At 38.3% G+C, this 26,743-nt stretch overlaps 2 protein-coding genes across 4 annotated transcripts; both read right to left on the bottom strand.

Annotated features, from left to right (window-relative positions):
* Positions 1-3,115: 3,115 nt before the first annotated feature.
* On the bottom strand, positions 3,116-16,750 carry LOC131782990 (homeobox protein unc-4). Of its 3 annotated transcripts, XM_066171232.1 has the most exons (5): positions 16,736-16,750; positions 9,708-9,791; positions 7,962-8,065; positions 6,024-6,181; positions 3,116-4,019 (listed from the first exon to the last, which is right to left on the bottom strand). In XM_066171232.1, the coding sequence occupies exons 3-5, from the start codon at positions 8,014-8,016 to the stop codon at positions 3,306-3,308; spliced, it is 927 nt and encodes a 308-aa protein (XP_066027329.1). In that variant the 5' UTR covers positions 8,017-8,065; positions 9,708-9,791; positions 16,736-16,750; the 3' UTR covers positions 3,116-3,305. The 3 variants fall into 3 exon arrangements, with proteins under 3 accessions (XP_066027329.1, XP_066027328.1, XP_058955715.2); XM_066171231.1 differs by lacking the exon at positions 16,736-16,750 and having other exon boundaries at positions 9,708-9,966; XM_059099732.2 differs by lacking the exons at positions 7,962-8,065; positions 9,708-9,791; positions 16,736-16,750 and adding an exon at positions 6,355-6,718.
* Positions 16,751-17,965: 1,215 nt separating this feature from the next.
* LOC131782967 (homeobox protein Hox-C8-like) lies at positions 17,966-22,400 on the bottom strand. The gene is made up of 3 exons (XM_059099703.2): positions 22,165-22,400; positions 18,818-18,981; positions 17,966-18,484 (listed from the first exon to the last, which is right to left on the bottom strand). The coding sequence occupies exons 1-3, from the start codon at positions 22,388-22,390 to the stop codon at positions 18,320-18,322; spliced, it is 555 nt and encodes a 184-aa protein (XP_058955686.1). The 5' UTR covers positions 22,391-22,400; the 3' UTR covers positions 17,966-18,319.
* Positions 22,401-26,743: the final 4,343 nt, after the last annotated feature.

The following is a 26,743-nucleotide window of genomic DNA, read 5'->3' as shown; positions in this document are numbered from 1 at the left end:
ATTTCTTGTCCCGACTTAAACGTGCATCAGAGCGTCTGCAAATAAAGGAAAAACAATGTTTGGCTTAATAGTAGAGACAGTTGGCTATTCATGTAATTATTTCAACTTGTCAGTTTTTGTTGAGAATGTATCTATAGAAGGTTATTTCTTCAAGCGACCAACAATACAAGGAAATGGTTTCTTCAAAACTCATAACAGCGACAGTTAATTCTGCGACGTTGATCAAAAAGCGTGTGAGCTAGCCGAGACGGTCGCATAATCATACTTTTATTCATGATCAGTTTAGTTTAACTGTTCGTGGTTCTTCTCCGCAAGTTTTGCCCTACGTCCGGATCAAAAACCTATCGGACGCGCGCCAGCACCAAACACTGAATCTGGATCAGCGTTCACCGCCTATCAAACCACACTTATTTTTTCCACTTGTTTGTTGATTTGACTTCCAGGTGAAATAATCCTAGAACATTCTTTGTTAGGGGGGAGGAGAGGGGAGAGTAGGAAATAGCCGAAGGGGGGTGGGGTGATAGAGAGAAGTAATATAAAAAAATAGCCAAGGAAGATGGGATATTCACAAATCAAGGACAGATTTCTGGCCCAGGGAAAGCAAGGGGCAATTCTAAGATAAAAGTATCATGTTGTCTGTAAAATTTAATCAAAATAGGAAAATCACGCGTGAATTTAATGATATATGACCCGCTCTCGGAGGTAGCGTTTGAAGTTCTAGAAAGGTGGCCGAATAGAAAGCGATGGGTTTGTCAAATTTCCTCTGAAAGGGTCATAAGTCAATGAACTCAAGATGTTACATTATTTTTTTATCACATGGAACAGTATAAATCCAAACAGAAATTTTCTTAAGACACAACATTTACTAAACATCGGAAGTAGCAAGTCTCTTTTCTAAACATTAACGACATCTTCTGCGCCCTTTGGATTCTCATTGAGCCGTGTTTGAAAATATTTACTAAGCTATCCGTCTGACTTCCGGACAGATATGCTTTCTGTGAATACCAACTCGATGTTTGTAGTTAGTTCTATCAACAAAGTCTAGGCAGTCTTTGAACTAGTTTAAAATGACATCAGTGTAAATGTACATTAGTGCATCAAATTTTCTATTGGAAATTATGGATCATAAAAAAAGTTGAGGTCGAAGGGAAGGAGAGTTTGCGAGTTACAGCAATGAGCTATATATTTTTTTTTATTATTTATTTATTTTTTGTTTTGATTTGTTCTGTTTTTTCCATAAATATTCTTTGGACGAAATAATCTGCACAAACCTCCTGTCCCTTCGAAAAAACCGTTGATCGCCGGCTGTGGATCGTTCTCACCAAGTTTTCATCACTGTTCACTTCGGCTTTTCACTTACCCGGTAAATATTCCAACCGAGAACCCATTGAAGGTGAATAATGAGAGACCGATGTTAGTGGTTTCTGTCTCCGACACACATTGTCAGTGTTTCAATTGCAAACGGCTTATGAACATCTGTTTCGCCCGATATTGGTAGCGTAGACGAGGATTTCCTGTATTGAGTTTTTTTTTGGATGTGGACTTAAAATCAATTGAGCGAAATGCAAGTAGACAAGACCTACACATCGTTTTCTTTTTGAGCAAATTTTCGATTCTAAGAACACGTTTTCTCCTTTGCACAATTTTTTCAAACGAATGTAAAATTCAGCAACGTATTCAGTTTTTCGAGCTCAACACTTTTTATTACCCAAGTAGATTGAGGATCGATCCAATTCATCGACCTAACCACTTAAAGCAAATCTAGCGTTCCCTAAATGCTTGGACTTCTTCAACTGTCAAATTAGTCGTGGTTAATAGGGGAAGGAAACAACAGAACACATTGTCGGTGTTTCAAACTGATGATAGCCGCGGGATCTTTACTTTGGCAAGAGTTGAGGTGTGGCATGCAAAAAAGCCACGATGTAACCCAATTTACAGAAGAATATCCCTTTGTTAAAGATTCCTGGTTCAGAGTTTCCCTATTACTCTTACTATTACTAAATGGTTTTAGATGGTTTGGAAACGTTATGTATCTCTTGCATCACTCGTAATATTAATTTACTTCACCTGAAGTCCGTTTAGGAGACTAATCGCGACTTGTAAATCTGTTAATCTAAGGATCTGGAAGCAAGCCAAGATATATCATCGAAGCAGGCTATTGAGGGAATAAGGTGTATTATGACCTTTTTTCTCTCGGTGAATAAAAGACTAGATTTGCGGTTTTCTGAGAACTTATTCAATTCAATGCGGTATGTTATATGCATCTAAAAAAGAGGTATCTTAGTCTATACGATAAAAAAATATCGTTGTGGTTTGCGTAACGAATCTTTCAATATCTTTCAACATATTTTTAATAAGTACCGAGAAAAATCTCAGCTCTATATAGATACGTTTTCCCTTGCGTGCAATGCACGAATTACGTTGTATGAAAAGATCGCTATTTGCTTAAAGTTACAAAGGAAACACTTTGAGGAGTGAAACTCTTTCCTGATTAGCTGAGATAATCAGCATAATGAAAATAAATAACTGAAACATTGAAGAGCAACAAATCAAAGGTGATTTTTACACCCGACTTCTTGAAAATCTCAAAACGCTTTAGACATTGTTTCTAGTTTGTTAAATGTAAACAAAGTCCTCTGAAATTTGCTTCTTCACTTTCTTTACGAAATGAGAGTTATCGCGTTTGAGGTAAAACAGAAGGTCTGACACTACAAGTTTAGCATCCTAACAATGTGTTATCATCTATCAGTATTTAGCAGTCCCTAACGAGACAGTTATTGACAAGTTCTAAGTCACGAAAGAAGATAATTTATCACTAGCAGTTATCAAATGTCAGGAAAATTCCATCTGTGTAGGTGAGATACGAGCTGAGGAGAAAATGAGCAAACGGTATGAGGCACAATTCGATTAAAATAAACAACTTGACTATATATCAATCCTAAACGGTCAATAGGATCATTTCGGTATGGATTATACTGACATAAAGTAGAACAAAATGACACAAGAGACCTGCTATTTATAATAAGGGAATTCTTTGGGTTGGGTAATCCACACTAAACTGTTACACTTATCCGCAGTCTGTTACAAGAATTCATGAAGAGGCACACACTTTCTTGAGAGGAAAATATATTTTTATTTTTAAATAGCGCTCATACTTGAAAGAAAAAAGAACAACTTATACGCGGAACGAATGGAAGCTGGTTCATGACCGTAGAGTCACACGTCAATTACATTAAATTATAAGGCATCGAGGGTTTGAAGAACGTGTTGTTTTTTCCTTTTTTTCCTCAAGTTCGTCAACCAACTTAAGAAACTTGCAGTTGCTTCAAATGCTCCTCCGCTCTTGTCCTCAGTCGCATAATACTTGAACTACGAAAGTTCTCAAACACCTCTTCGTTGTTCAGAGGCAAAGTCTCGGGGTGCGTGTATTTTCCGGGGGCTACGCTCTGAAAACTTGAGGCGCAATGTCTTGGAGTAGGAACGTAAAATGGTGCCAACAGAGTGTCCTTTTCAGATGAAATATTAGCGTTGCGTTCGTGTTTCGTAGAGTCTTCTCTTTCAGATCTGATAGTTATACTTGAAGTAGTATTTGATAAAGTAGCTTTGACACTGAAGGGCTCCACTGAACGAATAGCTGACCTGTTCGCGTTACCTTTCAATCTATCCTGTAAGTCTTTGGTGGCGTCGATGAGCTGTGCAATTTGAAAACTTGAACTTTTACTCTGGGAGACTATGGTGTGCTTTTCAAGTTGTGTGGGAGGATCTTTCCGCGAGAGAATGCTTTCGATACTGAAAGAGGATGATGAGGGTGATGACTGGGTATTGTTATCCACACTCGAAGGTGTTGGGGGCTGATCAGTTTCCTCTGAGCTGTTCTCTGGAGTTAAGTCCCTGTCGAAAACTTCGAGGATTTTCAAAGCTACAGCTGTTTTTTCGACCTCACTTTTCTCCCTTCTGCCAGGTCTCGCCTTGGTTTTTTCTTCCCTTCGCAGTTTAGCTCTCCTATTCTGAAACCAAACCTAATTGAATTTCAAAAGAAAATTTATTTCAGTCCGATCCAAAACACAGCTATAATATTACATGGTTGCAAAAATTTGAAACCATCAAGGTAGTAGATCAACTGGATCCGGCAATTGGCACTAATTATTCAAAATCTTAAATATGACAACTTCACTACAATTTATCATGGCGAAGAATTTGATTTATGGTCTTTGACTCGATTCAATTAGCCCCACCAAAAGCCCTAGAACAACAACCAAATGTAAACAAAAGCCAACCTTTTCATCGCTTAAATATGTTAAGAAATTCAGTGGATTAAAGATGGAGTTTTGATCTCCAAATAAGAAAACTGTTAGACACTCGTTTAAACGCCATGCAACTGTTCAACTAAAGAGATCGCTCGTGTAAAGAGTTATCACTAAGAACAAGAGAGGTGACGGTTTCTCCTTTCTTCAGGACATTAATCACTCGTGACCCTTCTCAGAGTAATTTGTTATTCTCTGACAAGCCAAATGTTTGAAGGTTAAACTGAGGAAGTAGTTCCCATCAAAGGCGCTTTTGGTAAAGGAAATATTTTTCTCTATGGTCATTAAAAAAAATAGTTCTACTTCTCTCTTTCGTGGGTCACGGTTTGAGTAATGAATACTGCATGTTGTTCAAGAATGACTTGTTGGACTCCTAGTGTCCTTTGCATTCATTTTGAAGGGAAAAAACATCGACATTCAGCAATAGCAATCATTGTGACTTCCTAGTTAATTAGAGCTTTTAATATGATTGCTTTAAAATCAACGTTTGATCGCCGTTAAAGGACATTAGGGAGAGATGAACGAAATGCCTGCCAACAAACACTCTCCACAAACATTCCTTCGCACCCAAAAAGCACTCAACAAAAGCCAACATCAGAAAAATTAACACAAATTAAACTGAAACATCCGTCAGAGAAAATTGATTTATGTAGCGATTAACAGCAGGCAAGCATGGTGGGAACTGGTTTAAAATCACATCCATTTAGACAGAATTAGCTGATGAATCTCACACCCTCAGTACAAACAAACTAAACAGCGTCTTCAGTGTTGCTTGGATTCGAGTGCTTGCCGATTTCATATTTGCTTCGCCCTCTTTCGGCAACAGTTTCACATGTCAATGTTTAGAAAATGTGAAAAAAACGAGACAAAATCTCTGCACGAATCCATGTCTAGGAGTCTCAAAGCGGAAACTGTTGGCGACTCACAGTCGCCTTTAAAATTTTCGCTATTACAAGCCTTATAGATAACAGAAAACATTATCACAAAATGGCCGCCACTGCTTATTTTAAAACTGTAAACTGCAACCAACGGAAATGTAAGAAGTAATTGTGGTAGAACAGTGTCTTAAGTTGGAAAAATGGAGGAATTATTTAATCGCCTATTGACAAAAAGTGGTCCGAACAACTCGCAAAATTTAATTAGGTGTGTAAATCAAGGAACACGACATGAACCTGCGCAGCTGGGTGTCCACTGCGCCAAGAACCAGAGAGCAACCTTCTGTTCAAAAACTTTCATTTTCTTGACTTTCTTAAGTCCAAATAAGAAGAAATCAATAAAAGACAGTCAAGATTTCGAATAAGTGAGTTTTTCATGAGAACTGCACAATTTTAGAGTGGCTGCTAATAGATTTTCTGCTCATAATGAAAGAGTCTGTTCATCGTTCGGTTGACTAGTGTGAAAACTAAGTTAGGTAGCCGGCGAAACGTGTTAAGAAAATTGACGCCCGAGCGAGCATCTGTTATAGATGGTGTTGTGCGAGGTTTGCTCACTATTTAAAAGTTTAATAATAGCTTCTACAATAGAAAAGATTTAGTCTGAAGAAGTGAAAAAGAATTTAAGATCAACAACGGGAGCAAGAGTTAAAAAATTCTGAGGGTACTGATAGTTCCTGTTTCACAGCCGCAGATTAAAACACCAGGCATGACAACAATACAAGAATTATGTACGCAAAGGTGTGATAAATTCCCCTTTGCTATTTCTGAGACACAGTTTTCTCACCTGAACCCTTGATTCGAGTAAGTCAAGTTTAAGAGCAAGCGCTTCTCTGGTGAAAACGTCCGGATACTGTGTTCTCCTGAAAACCTTCTCGAGCTCCCCCAGCTGCCAAGCATCAAAGTTCGTCCTGCTTCTCCGCTTCTTGGGTAAGATAGGGATTTCTATAAAACGGCATCGCATCGGAGACAAAGAAAACAAATTTCTTTCACTATGGTACAAACAAGGTCAGGTAGCTGTACACAATGGGTTCTCATAGCGCACAGTGCGTTTTCACAGCGTACAGTACGCAAGACCAAAGTACAAATAAAGGAGTGCGAAGAGGAAATTTGCATACCTATGGCCTCGATTATTTCGACTTCGGAGTCCGAACTCAAATCAGCCAAACTACCAAGAGTTACAGGGTAATGGAATAAATTTGCATCTGATCCGGCATTTGTCGCACACGAATAGCGCACATTCACCCCAGCTGCGTGCGCACAGGATTCGGCCTCACTCAACATGAGATTAAAAGTTGAAGGATGAAAATTCATAATCCTCTGTCGCTCTGGTCGAAGCCAGCGCCAAAGTAAGTGTGATGGCGCTCCCAAAGTGCGCTTTAAGAAAACGCGTGTACTTCCGTCAGAAGGAAGGATTGATTACGCGCCGAAGCTTTAGGCGCCTTGTTAGGAAGGCAGTGAACATTGTTAACAGAAACTTGAGACTATAGCCACTGGCAGGGTAAGCAGGCAAGCAGAGATGACTAACAAGCCATCAAGTCAGCTGTCTAATTATCTAATTATGTCTAAAGTAATTAGAGCTGATAAGCCTAGTCCCGACGCCATAACTATCACTCGACACCAAGGCGACCGGAGCCGCGCTGTTGCGCGATTGTCTACTTCGCGCACTAATTGGTGATTGTTTGTGATTCGGGTTGTTTATTCTACGCGTTTAGCTGTTAGGTAAACATTTTGGCAGTGTGCGATTACTACTGAGCAGAATCAAATTGTGAGATCAGTAACCGAACTCTCGAGTTAAAGATTAGTAAGTTATCGAACCATTGTACAAATACAGTGGGCACATTTGATAAAATGACAATAGAGAGATTTGCGCTTTTCATTACGCTGGTTATTGCTTACTAAATCAAAGCGTAAAAGCTATAAATCACAGCGTTATCCCCTTTTCATCTGCGATGATAGAATAACACGAAGTACATGCTCTTTTTTTCAAGAGCCATATTTTAACTGTGGTCAGTGGCATATCTTAGGGAAATCAACCCGCGCATCTGGATTTAACGAACTCTTTTTACAATTAAATTAGTGGAATGTTTTCCATATCGCTTCTGGGATCTGAAAGATTTAAAGCCTCGAGACCACACACGCCCCACTGTCGCTAATGCCAATGACACAACTGATTAAATTTACACTTGCTCTAAATCCGATTGACAAGTAAATCTCGCTAGCTCTGTTAACCTTTTTATTGTGTCTTTGAGAGCGTTTACTTAGAGGATGGACGTACTTGGCCCGTTGCGGGCGCATGGCAAACGGAATTCATTGCAGTGGTTAGGATTTCTTTGTCGTGTGTACCGGTTTATTATTGTCAGCGAGAATAAGGGAAGATCATCCAGTTTGATGCCAGGAAATTCAATTATGACAGATCGTCTGACGCGAGGCTCTCGACACGTGAAAGGAGTCTTTCCTGAGGCTATGCTGCCTGAAATAAACAACCTTTCGGATTCCTTCCCCAATCTTATCACTATTAAGAGCCGGTGCAGGTGCTTCCCACCTAACGATCAACCGGAGGAACAAATTTTGAAGAGACATATTTTCGAGGCAAAGGACAATGATAATGGACTTGTTCAGAGGCTTGTACTGTATAAACAATCAACACTTGAACAATATGCTATAATAAACAAACGCAAAACAGATTGTAAATTTTTTCATAGAAGCCATTTATGTGTCTTACCGTCGTTTTGTCGGTCAGTTGTTGGTTGAGTTAAGCATGTCGGCTGTGTGTCCATCCCAGTGTGTTTTATCGGCCTTTCAACATTGCTTCCTTACAGTTGTAGTCTAAAAGGGAAAAAATATGTTTTACATAATCGACCGGTAGAATTCCGAAAACATATGCTTCTAAGCCACGCCCTACAAATTGCAGTAACTGCTTAAGTCTTATCAGAGACTCATGGCTGACGAGAAACTTTGTTGTATTCTTGAAGATGAAATGTTGTATTTATTCCTTAAACAAATAAAACCCAAGACCTTTCAGACTCAAAAACACCTACATCTACAATAAGGGGCAAAACTCTTGGCACACTCTATTACTTTTTGAATTATTTCTATAACTTTCATCTATCTCCCTCTCTCTCCCCCATTTCAATGTTGCCTGGTGTTGACAAAACGGTCACTAATTTCAGGCAACATTGTTTGGCGGAAAAGCGGGGGCTTTCAAGTAACTTATTAGAGATGAATTACAATATTTCTGTTTATCATGTTGAGAAGAGGGTTGTCGATCACCCAGTAGGGGGAGGCGTGCCAACTACTTTTTCTTACTCGTTGTAATTCAGTAAAAATATTATGGCTGCCCTGATTATCATTTCCGAATCAGAAAGTTACAATGTCCGTCATCAGCGGCTAAGGAATACATTCAAATATATATAACTATATATACAGCCTAATCTTTTTTTTTTTCAGTGATGTAGGTTGGGTGCATAATGGAACTAGACACCTTGATAATAAGAAGATCCACTCTAGTGCTTGTTATAGAAATTGATTTTCAACACATTTGCAATTATATTCCTCTTATTTGAAACGTTGGTATGGATAATACTTAATCGAGCATTTTAACACCGATAGCATTGACCTGATTGCACGAATGACCCATTCATGTTTATTTATTGACTTATGAGTTCTAAACTGTTCGGTTAAACATGCGTCCTATTTAACGGTGACACTTCATCAGACACAGACCAAAGTCTGCTACTGGACTACTGTCATTAGTCTGAGGTAACTCTGTTTCCTGTTAGCGTTTTCGTTGGTCAGGAAATGAGAAAAAAACCATAGCACGAAATCATTGACAGAATGAATTATCACTTTCAAGCCAATAACACAAACGGCTTATGGCAAACTGCCACATCGAACCCAGAAGATTATACAGTAATATTGTTGATTGAACTGCACCAAGGGAAAACTGGCTCTAACAGCACAAAACCGTCAGCCATATTCTCAGTTAAAGTTAGGGATAGTAGGTTGGCTCCATTTCAATACCATAGAGGACTTACTCGATTGGTTACCCTGAAAATAAGATAGTTTCAGAGATGATACATCCGTGTCCAAGTTATGATCCATCTATGGATTTTACGAAAGGACATATGATTTAAACTAAATGATGAAATCTGGTTTGGGGAGTTCACGCGATAGCAGGCCTGTGACAAAATCAAGGCAATAGGAAAATATACACGACAGATTAAAAACTGACTCATTTGTTCGTCGATATGACGCTCTGAATTTGATTTTCTGGTGATCATCTTCGATTCAGGGTATGGCTTTCTTAGACTCTCAAAACACTGCAGCCATAATGAACATAGGTTAGCGCCATTCTTTTCTGCCCCTGAGGTAAATTGTATGCTTAACCCTCGAACTTACAGATAAGTCACTAGCAGATTTTACCTTAAGTCAAACTATGAAAGTTCAGGAATATGTAGATAGACAGTACCTCAGGTGGAACCACGTTTCATTTCAAGGTCAACTCCAAAGGTTGCTCGAGGACGTTCAGAATAGATGTAATCTGTTTCTTTGTCTGAAAACAAATACTTTTGTGAATTAACAGCAGTACAAATTATGCTTGCTAGGTGGGACGTACTGGGAATCTGAAAATGACCAGCTATAGCAAAATAAATTTTGTAATAACTGAGATAGAGCGAACTTAAAAAGCAGGTTGCTCTTGTCGACGGCGGTCTTTTGAGGCAAAGAACACATATATCACATTAGTGAGTGTATCATTTATCCAGACTTTGAACCTTCATTTGTGAGATCAAGCCCTCATAAGCTTTAAATTAAGAGTGGTTGACATAATTGTAAACAGGATTACTGGCTAATAGTTTTGTTTTTATAGAAAATGAACAGATACTGGCGCAACAATGTTTCATCTAGTCCCGTATAAATATCATAGAACTACCCTTTGCAACTGATACCACTCTTCCTGCTGATTAAAACAAGACAACCCTTCCCTAACTGACCTTAGAAGTAGTTGAATTTAGAGCAAAACAAAGATAACATGGAGCCGCATAGCTAATTAGCAAGTAAGGTACTTATGAATGTAAAACTGTTTCAACAATTGGCCGCAGCAAAATTAGAAGTGGTCGCCAAACTTAAAACATCACAAGGTGGGGCTCTGCTGCAATTCAATATGGAAATGTATATCATCAGGCATTGCTGAACGAAGAAAGGTTTCTATTTTGGAAATGATCTATGATTTAGGTACGTTTCTTCGCCTCCGCCTCCTACTCAGTGAATTTGAAGACTAGGGGGTCTCAAGATCATTGCAGGCCTTCAAGGCGGAAAAACTGGAGTAAGAAGAAATAGCGAGCATTTCATAAGACTAAAAGTATAGCAAGGGCAAAATTGGTATTTCTGATATTTCAGCTTTACCCGTTATACAAGAAAAGCAAAATGAACAACATAACTGGAGAACTGGCTTCAGAAAAACCATGAGAAAATAATTTCTCTTGGAATAACTTAATATGACTAGAAAAAATGAACTTGAGAAAAACGTCGTCGAGTGGTCGCAAATCTCAAATCTTCTTGACTCTTTTGAACACAAATTGATTCAAGTAACTCCCTGTTCAATCAATTCCGGTTTTAAAGTGTGCCAAAAGAAAAGTAACGCATCTCTACTCAGATTAAAATAAAATAAAACGGATTTATAGCGATTTTCCCGGTGTGCCAATGTCCTCACTTATAGCCGAGTTATTTTTTGAGCATATTTCTATGCATATTTTGTGTTCAAGTGTTAAGAACCCATTGATTGCCTACTCAATGACGTCAAAGGCCTCTTGAATGAAAATTTCCCCTCAAGCAAGCTAGCCTGCTTTGGTGTGTAACAAGGTCACCGAATCTCCTCAACACTCATCGTAAGAGTACATTGAGCAATGCGAGTTTTCGACGCAACTTCACCTAAATGATCGCCATGTCAGCGTCAAGTATTATAATAAAAAAGAATCGAAAGTGGAGATCAACAAGTATAAAAGTCACGAAGGAGTGAGCATAAAAAATGAACTGGTGAAACTTGGGAACTGACGAGGCCTGTCTGAACTGATTAGCGGGAATTTGGGGTCGACAGTAACCTGTCAGCAATACTTCCTGATCAATTGGAAGCTAATAACGGGATTAATTTCCACACATGTCAACTAGAATCGTGCGACAACCAGATTAAAGACATCCGTGAAATAAACATACTTTCCTCAGCTGTTTCATAAAGTTATAAATCCATTTTTATTTTGTTAAATTCTTAATCCTATCAGTTGAGAAAAAACAATCTAATTCAATAGACAAAAAAATGATGGTAAATAGCTTTCTGTTCGTCGAGACAAACATGACTGCTCGGGTCTAATTTTGTAAATCTCGAGTTATTCGGGTATATTTTGCTTTCTAAAGTTCTGTAAGAGATACCGAAGGGAATTCTACCCTCAATTTGCCAAGACTTAACATTCCCACTGCGGCCAGTTTGTAGGTTTTATTTGGATACAAAAAACTAATTGGCTTAGTCAGTGGACATTTAACAATAGATCTCCAAGAGATTGGACATTGAAATCTTTACAACATGAACGACATTTTGACATTTTAAAACGTCCTCAAGTAAGCACTGTAAGATTTACTCCCAGTTTCTTGTCTAAAGCGATACATAGCGGTGTTTAAATGTTCTGATCGTGCACATCAGCGGAAACTTCGAGAAATAAAAGAGTTTTCGAGCTTTAAATTTACCGTGAAAATACCAGAAAGGTTTGACGTATAGAATTTTAAAGCATACTAAATCAAATACCATAGAGCCTTGAGCAAAGCTATTAGCAAGATTATCAGAACCCGCCACGCTTCAAAGGACACTTGTACCCTCGCAGAAGTAATTTTTTACTTCTTTTCTGGTGTAAAGCTTCAACGTACATGTTACTAGGTTATGGTTTCAAGTAGAACCATCCCAACAACTCCGGCTAGAGGTCAGGTAGGTGAAAATATGACGAGTTAATTAATCGGCTGGTGAGCAAGCTCGAGAGAGTGTGGCGGAAAGTTATATTAGATCATGGATTAAATGCCTCTTTTATCGAACCCTCTTAAGTCTTTGATACTACACAAGAGCGATGACTTGAGTCTATGGAGTGTGTTCCACAAACAATACCCTAATGATGCAGTGGAATTCGCTGTGTTGAAGATACCGAGATTCGCTAGTTTGAGCGACCCCATTTTGACCTTTACTGGGGAACATAAAGCTCATAATTAAATGGATTCAGTAGCATTGTCCAGCTGAGGACACCATTAATTGGTTTAAGTTTTCAACGACTTAATATGAGAAGAATGGAATTAATCCCGTCTATTAACTCAATGGCCACATGCCGGATCCACAAACACTGAATTCCATAGGCATTTTCAAGTATAAACTTAAATGTGAACCAGCCTGAAATCATGTCATTGCTTGAGTTTGCATTCAATTATAGAGAAAAGCTATGATATTGGTAGTGCTCAAAAGAGGGCTTACGGTGCTGTCCGAATGGTACAAAATGGGCAGATCGAGTTCGTGTTTTGAGGCTTTCCGAAATACCTACTCGTTCAGTTCCTTTCCTGATTCCTCCTGGAATCCTTATATCTTGTGCATATCCAGCTGACAGATTTCAAACTACTTTAAATCAGCCGTCATTCGTTTGAGCCCTCCCCTCGCAGAATAAAAGCATGTGCTGATATAAATAGAAACAAATGTTGACACTGACTAAAAAAGATAAATTTTTCTCATCTTCGTGGTGTCAAAGAAATGAAGATGTTAGGTAATTGCACTTCCTGCCGAAAATATGATTTTTGAGATGAACGAAGTTCACAGAGTATGACAGAATTTCCAAAAAAATTTTCTCTTTTCATCTTCCCGGTAAATCATCGTCAAATTCACGGTACTTAACAAATTAGCTTGCTGGTGTCACTCTATTATTTTTATAATATATTGCGGCCTAACCTTCCCGAAGAAAAAGTAAAAAAAAGTTAAAAAAAAAGCCTAATTCTTGCACTCCTTACATTTTCTATTTTACTCTGCACCCTCCTAACTTATCCGCCGTTTTCGGCTGCCGTGCGCTTCCTGTCGGATTATCCGTTCTGGGTGCATGACGGATGATCTCCGAGGAAGAGAGACATGCTGTTCGGTACAAGGGAAAGGAAGTTCCTTGATGGGAGGCATAATAAAATTTTACAAATGTCAAAAGAATTGAACAGGGCATAAATTGTTTGACCCTCATCCATCACCATCTAACATTTCTTCGAGTTTTCAATACTTCTACAGTAAAACGCAATTCTTGCCTAGGCAAACACCATGCACACCTCAGATCGAGCGAATGAAGAAGAAATTTAACTTAGTGTCGACATTCCAGGTCTTTTAACACAACCACTCAAAAATCTTTTTAGCGTTTAGATGAGACTTGTGGGCCCAAACAAACGGATAGCGGTGTAATTCGCTTGAAAAAAGAGCAGATATATTTCTTTTCGATTATTCACATGTGAATTATTAACACTGAAATGATAAATCAATTAAGTCAGGAGGCCATTAATGGCTTCGTGATTTAGCAGAATTTCTAAATGATATCTGAATTATTATAAGCAGACATAAACTGGTTTATACTGCAGGAGTCTTTCTAAACCGACTAAGTTATCCTAGATAATGCACAGACCCCAAGTCTATTTGATGATGTTTTGTCCTGCGCGAATTTAGTTTTGGTTGCGGAATTCTCCTTGTGGGGCACAAAGTACGTGGTGGAACAGTACGGGTCAGACCTAAACCGACAAATATTTACGTTTCGCAACAACATCAAAGACATCGGTTCGTCAGAGGGGCAAAGGCATGGTCAAATTCAGGAGATGTATGATTTATTGTGTACTATTTTTGCGCTGGTAACAAGATATTCAAAATCCAAACTTGCAAAATGTGCGCCAGCGGAATGCAAGCCAGTTTAACTATCTAGATCAATCGCATCTGTGACCGGCACGCAGGAAAAGTTACTATGGTTACTTATTTACGTGGCCTCCTTATGCCGAAAAGTTCAATATCCTGAGACTTTAACCATCGTCCAAACGATCGTTGTTCTGTGGTGATGCACTTTACATGAGGGGGAAGGCAGTAAACTTCACAAATTTTGAAGAGACTGAAATAAAGTTTTGCAAAATTGGATATAGCTCCTTGTACATGTTTGTAGCAAGCTAAGCAAACGCTTTGAGAGATGCATGGTTCACCTTTTTAAGTCTTGAATTTCAGCATGTATTCTATGGGATACGCTGAACAAATGTTTTGCACTAGATATAGTCTTAAATAATGATTTGAGCTGAATCATGAACATTTTGCGTCCCTTTCAGATCACTATTTTACATTATTTCTAAAACACGATGAATGTTCAACTCTTTTGACCGGCTTCCACTCTCGAGATCTCAAAAGTGATTTTCGTTGTTTTCCGCCACACATTTGTCATCATATTGAAGAATTTGGTATTTAATCAGGTATCCCTGTGTCCTCGTCACCTTTCAGTTTGATAGTGTATCGATATCGTGAGTAGAAATTACTAATTGGTCACGCCTGAGTATGCATAATTTCGTGTTCAAAAACGAAACAGAACAAAACAGCAATGATGAAAAATATAGCCAAACTGGCATAACTGTTAAAATTCATACTCATCATGACGGTGTCAGAACGACCGCGATCATGCTGAGGTCCAACGCGGACAGCTCATCATGGCGATCTCCGGTCATCGCTGTAAAGTAAGCCTCAGAAAATTACATCGGACGCCCTTTCCGATGCGTTGAGTGGAAGGCCACATCATTCACTGCAGCCGAGTTTTACGGTGCTGTCATCCTGAGCAATTTTCATATTCCGGTAAACTCGGCTATCCTTCATTCATAAAACGCACGCTTGAACAGTTTGGTTTTTAATTATCATGTGAAAAAACTTGCGTGTTTTCATGAGCCACAATTCGGCCGGATTTCACTGAACATTTCACTTTCAGATTCTGTATTAGAGAAAGAAAAACTTCAAGCAAAAGTGTTAAATTCGACCTGCCGAACTATTAAGTTTGTAAACTCACGCAGAATGTGAACTTTGATGGTTTGACGTTTTTGACAGCTTTAGTCTTGTACAGCCAATTAGATTATTTGAACCATTTTAACAGGAATTCTGATTGGTTTATTGCAGCGTGCTTTATGAGAGTATAGAGCATGCTGACGTTACTGTTTTTCGCTTTGGAAATAATTTTTTTTTTGAAAATTGAAAGTTATGCGTGGGGAATTTAACGGATTCTTTATTATAAGTAGGGAGAAGTGAGGAGAAATACTCGACTACGTCTCGTGTTTCCCTCAACACTTCTTTCGTGCTCTAACTGACCACTTCCCACGTGCTTTACAACAGAACGGAGCACAGACAAGGCTTCTCTATTTGTTAGGTAACGTATACTGAACACTGTAATGGATGAACAAGGTACCTTCGCTTCAAACATAAAACTGCTTAATCTTATGATGCATGATCATCCTCGGAGTAAGTTCCAGTCCTTCCGCAGCGAATCACGCTGAACTAAAGGTGAGAAAAATCAGTGGCCAGAAAATTGTAATTGCTTTGTTATTCAAGTTATTATTACCTAAGGTCAGGGCCACACTCGCCTCGAACAGCCAACAAAAAAATCTGTTGTAGAGGGGAAAGGCAAAGAAATCCGACAGACTCTTTGTTGTATGATTTTTCTTGGGCTTTTTCGACCTAGCCGTTCGCAACGGTCAATGCATTTCAATCATTTTGAGCTGACTGCTCAATGGTTACTTACCATTACTTTATTCAGTTGCAATATGCGAATACAAAAACAAAAGATTCTTTAAGGTCGGGGAGCTGACAACATTAACTGCAGTAACTTTGATTTTTTCATTTATCTTCACTTCTTTCAATGCCTCTATTCACTTTCCTCGTATGTATCCTTTTCATCATTCTTATTATTCAGAGAAACAGTACTCCAGAGTTACCTGTTCCTTGTACTGCATTCACGGCTTATCAGAAGAACGTATTTTTGAAAAGTACCCTGACAAGACCTGGTGGAAAACGGCGAAAGGCAGCAAATTCTCGATAAACTTAACGCGTTTGATATAGTTTTTTTTTTCTTTTTGTTCTTCGTCGCTTTCATGTACAAAAGGAAATAGGAAATAATAAAATTTCAGTTCGCACATGAGACGAGAGCCGGTATAGCAACAGGGAAAATTTACGTTGCTGTGAACAGCCTAGTTTTGCGAGCAGATGATTACATTATCGCTAAAACTGTTGCATTTCTTTGTCCTTCAAAGCTATTAAGGTCCTACCTAATGTTACGATACCAACAGTTCGGTGTAACATACTGTATTGTGGTAAAACAGGGAATCTTGGCGAACTTTCACTGAACCGATTCACGATGCCACTTACAGCTACCGCTCGCCATGTTGGTTTTGTTATGGATTAAAAGGAAAGTGATTCATTTCAAATTTCTATTCACTTACCTCCATTTCTTACGGACTTTCCATTATGTCTTCTCGGATAATTATGAGAAAAGGCCTCAAGTTTATGTTGATAGAAACAGTTTTTAGCTCGGCCATTGTAGTTACGACAAAAACGACGACTAAAATGACAGCACGCGCGCGGCGTGGCAGCCACGGTTTTGGCGGGAAATTATTAATTAGGATACAGCAAATGTCAGGCGGATTGCCGCGCAAAATATAAAGGAAACATAAGAAAAAATAAACTAGAGAAAATTGAAAAGTCCACAGAAATCTGTAAAGGAAACAAAGGTGGGAAGAGGAACATTCAAGACTTTTCTTACCCAAAGCTTATTCAGTTGATTTGCAATCCTGTTTTGAGCTTTAACAAACAAGTTATACACTTTTAAAACACTGTGAGTTACTGGTTTGTATATATGTTATTTGCAACTGGTATGATACAACTTGGTTCTAACAGCCTGAAAGAACGCCACCGAGTGATTAGAACGTTTGCACAAGTGCATCGTTTGCCCACTGTGTTCATTTTTGGCGGTATTAGGGATGCTTGAAATTACCTCTTAAGATAGTCTCACATCCTAGCAGCTGTCAGAAGTACAGTACAAGACTTCTGAGAAACATCGGAAAGTGGTTGAATAATTTTTAGCTTTATCCACTTACCAAGCAGCCTAATTTGAGTTCAATCTTTTTTTATAGGTAGACAGAGACCAAGAGAGAATATCTGGGAAAAAAGTGCTATTTTAACACGTCATTTAAAAATAATTACTGTCGATAGGTTTGAAAATGATTGGAGTTCTGGTCGAAAGGTCTCATGAAATATACTTGAGTTGTGGTCGGCTCTTAACCCTTTAACTCCCAAGATCTGATTGCTAACTCTCCTCTCTATCTGCTACACATTCCCTACACATTAGTTATGAGAATTTGGTGCTAGATAAGGATAACGTTTACCTGATAAGCCTGAGTATTCACATTACCTGTTTGCAGAATAATGTATGGATATCATAGGGGGAAGTTATATGCTAATCACTTCTGGAATTTAAAGAGTTAACACTGACGACATAAAATTGTGTGGTAAACTTGGTTGGGACTCCGACGATTTCACAGACACATTTCCGCTGAGAGAGAATAGGACATCAAGAAAACAATAAACTTTAACTTTACGATGGTTTTCTATTTACATCATATATACATTTATTGACTTATCTCTTTACGATGGCCATATTATTCTTGGCAATAGATATTCAATAAAATTCAACATAAGCTTTTTCAGGTCATCTTAGCTCTATAAACATCGTATCACATCAACACGCAGCATATTTGGTCTTTTCTTAAGCTAATTAAATGCTTTAAGCATATATATCTATGGGCCAAGCTGGTTGGCCAAGGGTCAAGAAATTGTGCATTCGCAGTGGTGTTTGTTTTAAATCTTTCAAGATGGTTTCCTTATCCCTCCATTATCGTTGCCTTAAATTGAGGTTGGCGTGATTAAAGATGAAGGTTTTGTTATTCTGGTTTGAATATTGTTGTGAGATCACTGTCAAAAACGAGCCCAATGATATTGGATAAAAATTAAAGCAAATAGACTTCGCTTTAGTCGACGTCTACATCAAGTTCTTTGTTTTCCTCGACGTCAGTTTGATTTTCCGCCTCTAAAGATCTTTCCTCCTCTGTAATTTCCACTTCTGTATCATTTAGACACTCAGACGAGCCGTGCCTTTCTCGTTTTGCCTTCGCGCGACGATTTTGGAACCAGACCTGAGGAGAGAATGAGGTATGACAAATTTCTTTTTAATACTTTAAATCGTAGCATCTCACTTCTCCTTACAAAATCACCCCTGCATCACACATCAAGGTCGCAAGAATATAGGCAATGATCACCACCTAAATAAGCTCTTGATTGTTAAACAAATTCTTCTTGTCAGCACCTTAGGAAATGTATGAAGAACAATGTGAAAATATGTACACTGATTTTGGGGTGTGAAGAGTTACTAAATTATGATAATTGTCCTTAAAGGAAGAGCATATGGCCAGCACAGGGTGCACCTTGAACTTTGAAATTCGCACATGAAAACACGAGAGTATTGTTACCTGAACTCGCGAGTCTCTCAGTCCCAGTCTTAAAGCGAGGGACTTTTTGAACACACTGGTTGGATAGGGATTCAGAGCGAATGCTCTCTCAAGTTCCTCGATTTGCCATCTCTTGTAAGTGGTTCTGTTTCTCCTACCTCCTGTTTTATCGTGACAAAAGTCTTCTGCGGAAATTAAATAAATGATGAGCACTAGTTCATTGAGAAGTTGACTCAATTCAACTGTTTGGAGCCCTTGTACTTCAATGCGTTTAGTGAGTAGCTAAAAAGCCGACCCCCTCCCCTCCCCCACCCCCTTCAAGTTCTCTCTTGAACCAATGGCCGCATGATGTAAATATAAAATCAATCGCCTCTTTTTATCGCACTTTAGGCCGGAGGCATGTCCTTTCTTTATTTTTTCTTATGCCCTCGAGATATTTATCCCTTCTTTTGTTCGGCTAGTTTAATAATGCTTTATCGAAAAGTGCATTGATTTTTAGAGTCTGACAAAGCTTTGAGTTGCTAGCTACTAGGATACTGTTTAGCTCCGCTGATAATGAGTACAACTATGTGCCTATTCATCAGGAAATTGTTCTGAGCTTCAATCGTGAACTCTTTTTACTTAGATGCTTTAACTAGAAACTCTAATTTTTTTTCTAGCAGAAACGCAGTTTCACTGGATCTTAACCGCAGTACTGAAACTGTTCAATCTCAAATTATCTAAGATTGAGTGATATGTGACACATCCGGGACCTTTATGCGGTATGCAAAACAAAGAAGCCAGCGAAGAGCCCCTCCCAGAGGTTGACGTGCGTATAGGAGTTATTTACTTGTTTGGACACATCTAGTTCGCAGATATCAACAGAATAGCGATATTCACCAGCACCTGTGCATATGTATTAACACTGTATTCAGGTGCAACAACACAGTCCCTGAAGGCAGTGTCATGAAAGAATCATAACATTAAACAAATCATAGTGAAAACAATCAGAGAGCGCACTGTCTCCTTTGTTCATTTATTGAGGTTGAAACAGGGAAAGATCACCAATTATTAGAAATAGATTTAGGTCTATTTTGGATTAATTAGTCGATTTAAAATGATTAGTGAATTGGATTTGAAATCGAATGAGAACTCCGTTCGACATATATTTTCTCTCTGATTTTACAGCTCTCAGTTGGAGTCTCTAATTCAAGTTTGCCAAAGAGAACTACTCGATTTACATGAAAAGTCACGTTTTTCGCATTTCCTAAATACCTTTGAAAAGCGGGTTCAAGATAATCGAAACATCATTCTTCATATCAAAACATAAAGAAAAACAGAGAAAGAAAGAAAGGGGAGTTTAACAGTTATTCTGAGTGAAAACAATTCGAAAATGAGTAAGATTGGGTATGTGGACGAGAATGCAGTAAATGTTAACCGTTCCTCTTGATTTATTTCAAAGCGACTTCCTATTAGGATTATAATCGATTTCCGCTTCTCGATCCAACAAAAATTGATTCTTAGATCTACAGCTCCGGTAGAGCACGCTTATAAAAGCTCATTAAAAATAGGGCACGAAACCATGCGGAAATCGCCATCTTTTTACCGTTACGAAACTATTCTTATTAGAAATACTTGATCACTATTACCTCGCCATCAATGGTTAATTTGTGTCGGAGGCAATTTGTCAGAAAACAAATCAGTGCCGCGACAGCCCACTGCACGAGTTTACAGAGATAATGAGGCGATAAAAAAAATACTTAGATGGTGAGAATTTTTGAATCGCAGTTTGTATAAAGCATTGGTTTTGTGTATACTTCAATTCAAGAATGATCGATAAGCGCCGGTTCTCTGTTTTCACAAGCTGGCAGCTGGGCAAAGATGGGCCAACCAAGGTATCGCGTAGAAGTTAATTATGTTGAATTTTATGTCGAAATCGATTTGCGAATGAGTGACATTAGGAAACATTGATATCAAATAAAGGACTTTTGATATCTTACAACGAATCGATCGGACATTTTCTCTGTAAGATAAATTCGAGTAAAGGTTTAGAACTCAGACTTACCTTGGTTAAATTGTTGTGAAAAAAAATTTACATTGCATGTATAGATTTCAGTCGAACTTTGTTGGGTAACACACTAAAGCAGACAAAGTAGATGGAATTTCATTTTGCCATCGAAACAAAGCAACTACTTAAAGACTGAAGTTTTTATGGGAAAAGCGTAGGTGAAATCAAACCACATACAAATGTTAATGTAAGTGCCTAGAAATGTTACATTTATTCTGGTTCTTAAAGATTTTACAAGCGCTAATAAGGATTCATTAGTATGACAATATTTTATTAGTAAAAAAACAGCAGTAGCTAATAAAAGGTCTTAGCGCACCCGTACTTTCTGCGTTTAAAACCTAGCAGAGGTTGTTTTACTATTGGAAATAACGAAGGTGTATTTTATTTTACCTCTAAAACTTCAAAAACCAATATCCGATTTTCAATTTTAGCGTCGGTGCTAAATGAATAAAATAGTCATTTGTAACAAAAAAAAGCACATTATATTGCGTTGGATAACTCTCTGTAAAGGAGACGATGAATCCAGTCTTCTAGAATTAGTGGTGGACATATAGAGGATCATTTTCTTTTAAATTTGTCTGAAATTAGCCACTTACAGGCCGAAAAAAAACAACAACACAAAAGTACTCATCTAGAGCCGAACCGAACTCTGAGTTCATTACATTATCTTTACCATTGTAGTCAAAAAAGCGCAACATTTCCGAAACAAAGCCCTGCCAAGAAGGATAAACTTCTGCATTAGAAACAGCTGTTCCCTGGTTTTAGAAATAATTGATACTTAGATTTTGTACTGAGAGAATAGGTTATCGATTTCATGGAGCAATGAATGAGGCCCAATGATGTGTTCTCTGTACGAGTTTCTTCACGTCTGCACAATATCGTGCCTTGAGTAAGATTGTCTTGAAGCTATTAATCTGAATAAAAAGTTTTAATCGCCTCAAGGATTCACTCGAGGGGACAGATATTTTGGTTTAAAGCTCACGGGATACTACAATTTTGAAACAGTTTTTCTTGGCAAGTTGAATCAAGCCTAACTGTAGTTTTCTCTTCCGACAGTTTCTTTTTGATCGCGACTCACTGACGTTTCTTTGAACGTCCGCACTCACCAACTACAATATTATCAGGAAGTTAAAAAAGATGATATTGGACGGTAGAAAAGCTAATACATACAGAAATCAGCTCGTTAATCGCGTAAAAATTTGTATTTTTGATAAACTGGACGTGTGAAAAGTTCAAAATGCACTTAAAAAACTCGTAGAGCGAGAGTATTTCACTCGCAGTGCTCCGACAATGGAATTCCCCCGCGGCATGAACAACTTACCATTCTTCAGATCATCGAAATCTCTGGCTCTTCCTTCCCTGTCGGTGTCTGGTGCATTTCGAGATTCACCCTCAGCAAACTGCACTCGACTCCTCTCACAGTAACACTCGCAGGTGCAACGAGGTATAGACACAACTTGATAAGGTGATACGGCCCCGTATCGCATTCCTGCCAGGCGATACGGATGGTGATGCGAGTACAGATAACGATGGCGTAGGAGATCCATAATGTATGTGGTCGATCCTCGAGGCTCGCTTCGTAGAAACTAAATTAACAGGCAAACTCGCTACAAATATAGAGGACGAGTTTACAAAGCTGTCCAATTGTGTGTTGAATGCCCGCAACCCTTAATTGAAGCTGGTGTGAAAGACGCCTGCCAGCCAATACCAAGAGAGCGTGTCAAAAGCTTCATTTCTCGCTTTGTTAAGCGACACAAAAAATCATCTCCAAGCGAGCGCTCTACTACGCATCATCATGTTGCCATGGAGGTTACAGTCAGGAGGAAACTGTCCCATTTCATTGATCGGCCGTCAACTTTGATTTCACTGTCTTAAACAACCACTTAACAGAGTTTTTAGTCCATCCAAATAGTTTTTTCACCTGATTAGGAAAATCTAACCCACACTCAGGTTTTACCCACAACTTAACAAAATATCTTCTATTTCACACCTCAACAGCATTTGAAAGTGTGACATTGTTTCGCCGCCCGCCGAATCATCTCAGTCAAAATAGAACACACGGGTTTCAAATGAGTTGGCCGGGTCATTTATCGACAAAACGAATTAAAGCATTCTTACTTTAAGCCTTTAGCTTACACATGTTTGTAGATAAAGAGCATTCGTTGTAGGAACACCAAATGATAAAAATTCCTTCTCATTTTGAAACCCGACACTATATCCTGAAGGATAACTCTTAAAGTTAACCTAGATCAGTAAAAAGTATTCGTGTCAAACGCTCTTATTTTCCGCATTAAGACTTCACTAGTAACTTAAAGTTCAACGAGTAAAGACTTTTCATGACAGTCTGACTGACAAATGCAAAACAACCATTTATATTATTAACACTTCCATGAGCAAAAAGTGAAGAAGAATTGGCCTTCAAGTTCTGTTCTTCGTCAAACCAAATCTCCACGTGACTCGCAAATGAACTTGAATGATATTATTTAGCAGGACAGGAACAAATTTCCTTCAAGTTGGTTTTTCATGCATGCAATTAATCAAAGTTTACCTCGCGACGAAGACTCTTTAAGCCAACACCTTTTTAAATGGAGTCCTCTTTGTCTCTTTAAATGACCTTTTTCAGATAAATTTTCACTGTAACTTGAACTAACACAAGAAAACTGATGTTCTCTTAACTTAAAGAAACGCTTCTTGCTGAACTTGAAGGCGACTGAACAACTATGCTGACACCGCGCGAAAAAGCTGCATGGCATTTAGACGACACTCAAATATAGATTTTTAATATGTTATTCCTCGTGTGTTTGTAGAGTAATCGGAACAAACAAATGAAAAAGTTGTATGAGAAGAACTCAACCATTTGACTAAGACAGCTACATGGATTGCAAACCGCTATTTTAAAACAAAAAATCTGGTCTTCTACTCACTCACTTTGCCGAAATAATTGCTGTGCAAAACTGTTTGATTTGCTGATAACAAGTTTTTTCTTACTTTTGCGAGTTATCAGTTAAGGAAAACAAAAGAACAGGTTGCAATGAACACATAATTCAAAATGCTTTTCAAATTAATCCGCACTCGTCGCCGATATCTTTGAATCACTTGAGATTAATTCTGTAGAACAACAAATCCCCTTTTCTGAAACTCTGAAGTGCTTTCAACCGCTCATCTCGTTAACAAGAGCAATCTGGTAACTGATAGCGCATATGAGCTTGAGCCCTATTATAAAAGATTTTCATTGCTTCTGTAAACAACTAACAAAGCTATAATCATTACCCCATTTAAATCAGTGATCAGAGTTTGATTTCAGAAATATTAACATACTAAACAAAGCTCGATATCTCTTAAACTCAACCTACGCAACACTAATTACCACTTTTATTCGGCGCAACAAAAGTTCATTTGTTTTTATCGTTTTCATTTGAGCTTATTTGTTGATACGAGGGCTGCATTTTCTCCTTGTGATGTAAATACACGATGCAATTGGCTTTTAAACCGTTAAAAAGATGTGTTATATGGATTGATCGAGTTGAAAATTTACAAAATCGCGAGGGATAAAATCACCTTCACACCAGCTTTGTCCGTTGATTCGAGAGAAGCTTATATTTTTGATAGCACGGACGAAAACTTTTTTTAATATTTATCGATCATATCCCGATTTGCTCATGTAAAATTAATTGTATTAACAAACCATTCTTTTCCCGCTTTAAATGTAACTCTATCAAATATCTTTGGAAAAATGAAATATTCATAAATTGACTTAACAAAAAGAAGCTTTGCAATTTGAGATACGAGAAACTAAACTTGGATTTGAGCAGACTTTTTTCGACGTGTCCGGGGTACAATTTTTTGTCTTACACGGGCAACTACCACTTTCAGCCTGAAAATTTTATATTTTCGGGTATTATAGGGCCTTGCAGCTTTTTCGCAGAAAGTTGTGCGCAATTTTCAATTAATGAAGATTTTAACTCGCTGAAATGAATGGTGAAACACAACGGGGCAAATTACGCGAAACATTAGTGAACAATGCGGGGTAATTTACGTAAAAAGGCGTCGGTCAGCTGTGCATACAGTGTGTGGCTGGCAGCATATTAACTTCAGAGGATGTTAGATGAAAAAGGCACCCTGAATAAACGTTATGGTGGTCGCGCGCAGTCCAGTTTTTATTACGAAACGTAAATGAGTGAAGCTCAATTGCGCGTGATAGTCTCGTAATTAATGATGAGTCGACAACATACGTGACTGTTTGCATTGATATTAGAAACTGATTTATACCGTCTCCAGGCGATCATGAGAAACGATAACGACGTCGCAAACCACTGGCAAAACCCACCTTGTGACACTTAAGCGGTTAAGGGTGTACCGTATTTAAAAAAAAGAAAAAATTAGCTAGTCGTCAAAGTAAAATTTAATTATTCCTTAGAACTTAATCGGCTTGTACTTCATATAACTCTCTCTTTTTCAATCAAATGATCATCCGATGTTGTTTTTCATGTCCTTTATCTATTTCCCTTGTTCAAAACGTTCCAGCCGTGATATAACCAACGTCCATCATCATTAGTGCGAACTACAAACGAAACTTTGCCTTATACGTACTCAGAGACCCCGCATAAACACGTGACGTTTGAAGGCAGTGAAATGGCCGCGTCGATGGAGAGAACTGGGGACGAGCGACAACTTCATAATCGTCTTCAACAGATGGCGATTATGTTTTTTGCTTCTTAAAATTTACCGAGAAGCTGTTTTATGAGCTTTCATAATAATCATTTACACCATTAAGGCTATTCCAAAAAGTTAGATTTCCTAATGCGTTCTTCCGTCCATTTTTCCGAAGATTGCCCGAAAACCAGGCGAAAGCGTCCTTCGTCTGATCTGGTAGTTGAAATTTTCTGAATGCGTATTTCCTAACGACCGTGAAAATGTGATGAAAAGTAAGGCTATGTAAGGAGCAATCTCTTGGTACCTACCTGAAAGGTGTTATTTAATTATTTGCTAACATTGTTACGCTTCTTTCGAGATCAAAGGGAGAATTTGTTAAAAGATCTGCTCAGATGATGACTTTTTCGCTTAGGCGATTTAGCACAGGAAGCCCAAGTTCAATGTACAGCTACACCTGTCAAATGCTGTGAGGACAAGCTAAAAAGGTTACAAGGATCTCAATGAGAAAAACGGTTGTACGTAGGATCCTAAAATGTTGGTGATTCAAAATTTAAAAAAAACAGAGACAAAAACAAAGGAAATGGCACACCTCACCTCTTGCGAGTGCTTCCATACAGCTCAGAATTGGTTCAAAGTTATTAGGGTGATTTGAAGTTTCTTCTCTTAGAGAAAAGCATGGGAACTAAAACTCACCCAACTCTCAAAGTAGTTAAATTTAAGTGATGGGGTGGGTGTGGAAATGATCTGAAATGAAACATCCCAGATTGTCAGAAGTTGGCCAATTGAACAATCTGAATTACCTAAGCCTGAATACTTTTTTTTGAAGCAGAATGCACGCCTCAACCCTTGACATTTGACGGTATTTTTTAGTCCAAATCAATAAATACATCACCAAGCTGCACTCCTGCATGAAAGAAACTGCATTTTTATTGATGTATAAATTAAGGTTTATGAACCACACTCATGGCACATGTGTACCAATCAAATGCAAAGCAAAGTAGAAAAACAACAACAAAAAAATAGAATAAGTTGCATGCATAAGCTTTTTCTCTTCCAAGTACATTGGGACCATTCTCACTTTGACACATTCACATAATGCCCCCTTGGATTAAATTTCTGCATCATCTTAGCCATGACCAAACAAGTGAAATGTCACGAAAGAAAAAACCCTGCTGTCTATGAAAACATTCAGTTTAAAACACAAATGCTGATAGCATTTTTTTATTGTGCTGAGGAAAACACAAAAA

Source organism: Pocillopora verrucosa, chromosome 8, assembly GCF_036669915.1.
Source record: "Pocillopora verrucosa isolate sample1 chromosome 8, ASM3666991v2, whole genome shotgun sequence".
NCBI lineage: Eukaryota > Metazoa > Cnidaria > Anthozoa > Scleractinia > Pocilloporidae > Pocillopora > Pocillopora verrucosa.
The sequence above is the reverse complement of the archived record's forward strand: the minus strand, read 5'-3'. Positions and strand labels throughout refer to the sequence as shown.

Excerpts from the sequence above, each read along its gene's own strand:
- LOC131782990 (XM_059099732.2), bottom strand. The coding sequence starts at position 6,550 with ATGAATTTTCATCCTTCAACTTTTAATCTCATGTTGAGTGAGGCCGAA. Across the intron at positions 6,182-6,354 it reads CGAAATAATCGAGGCCATAG|AAATCCCTATCTTACCCAAG; the intron begins GTATGCAAATTT and ends GCCGTTTTATAG. Across the intron at positions 4,020-6,023 it reads TACTCGAATCAAGGGTTCAG|GTTTGGTTTCAGAATAGGAG; the intron begins GTGAGAAAACTG and ends AAATTCAATTAG.
- LOC131782967 (XM_059099703.2), bottom strand. The coding sequence starts at position 22,390 with ATGGATCTCCTACGCCATCGTTATCTGTACTCGCATCACCATCCGTAT. Across the intron at positions 18,982-22,164 it reads TTTCGATGATCTGAAGAATG|AAGACTTTTGTCACGATAAA; the intron begins GTAAGTTGTTCA and ends TAATTTCCGCAG. Across the intron at positions 18,485-18,817 it reads TGAGAGACTCGCGAGTTCAG|GTCTGGTTCCAAAATCGTCG; the intron begins GTAACAATACTC and ends TTCTCTCCTCAG.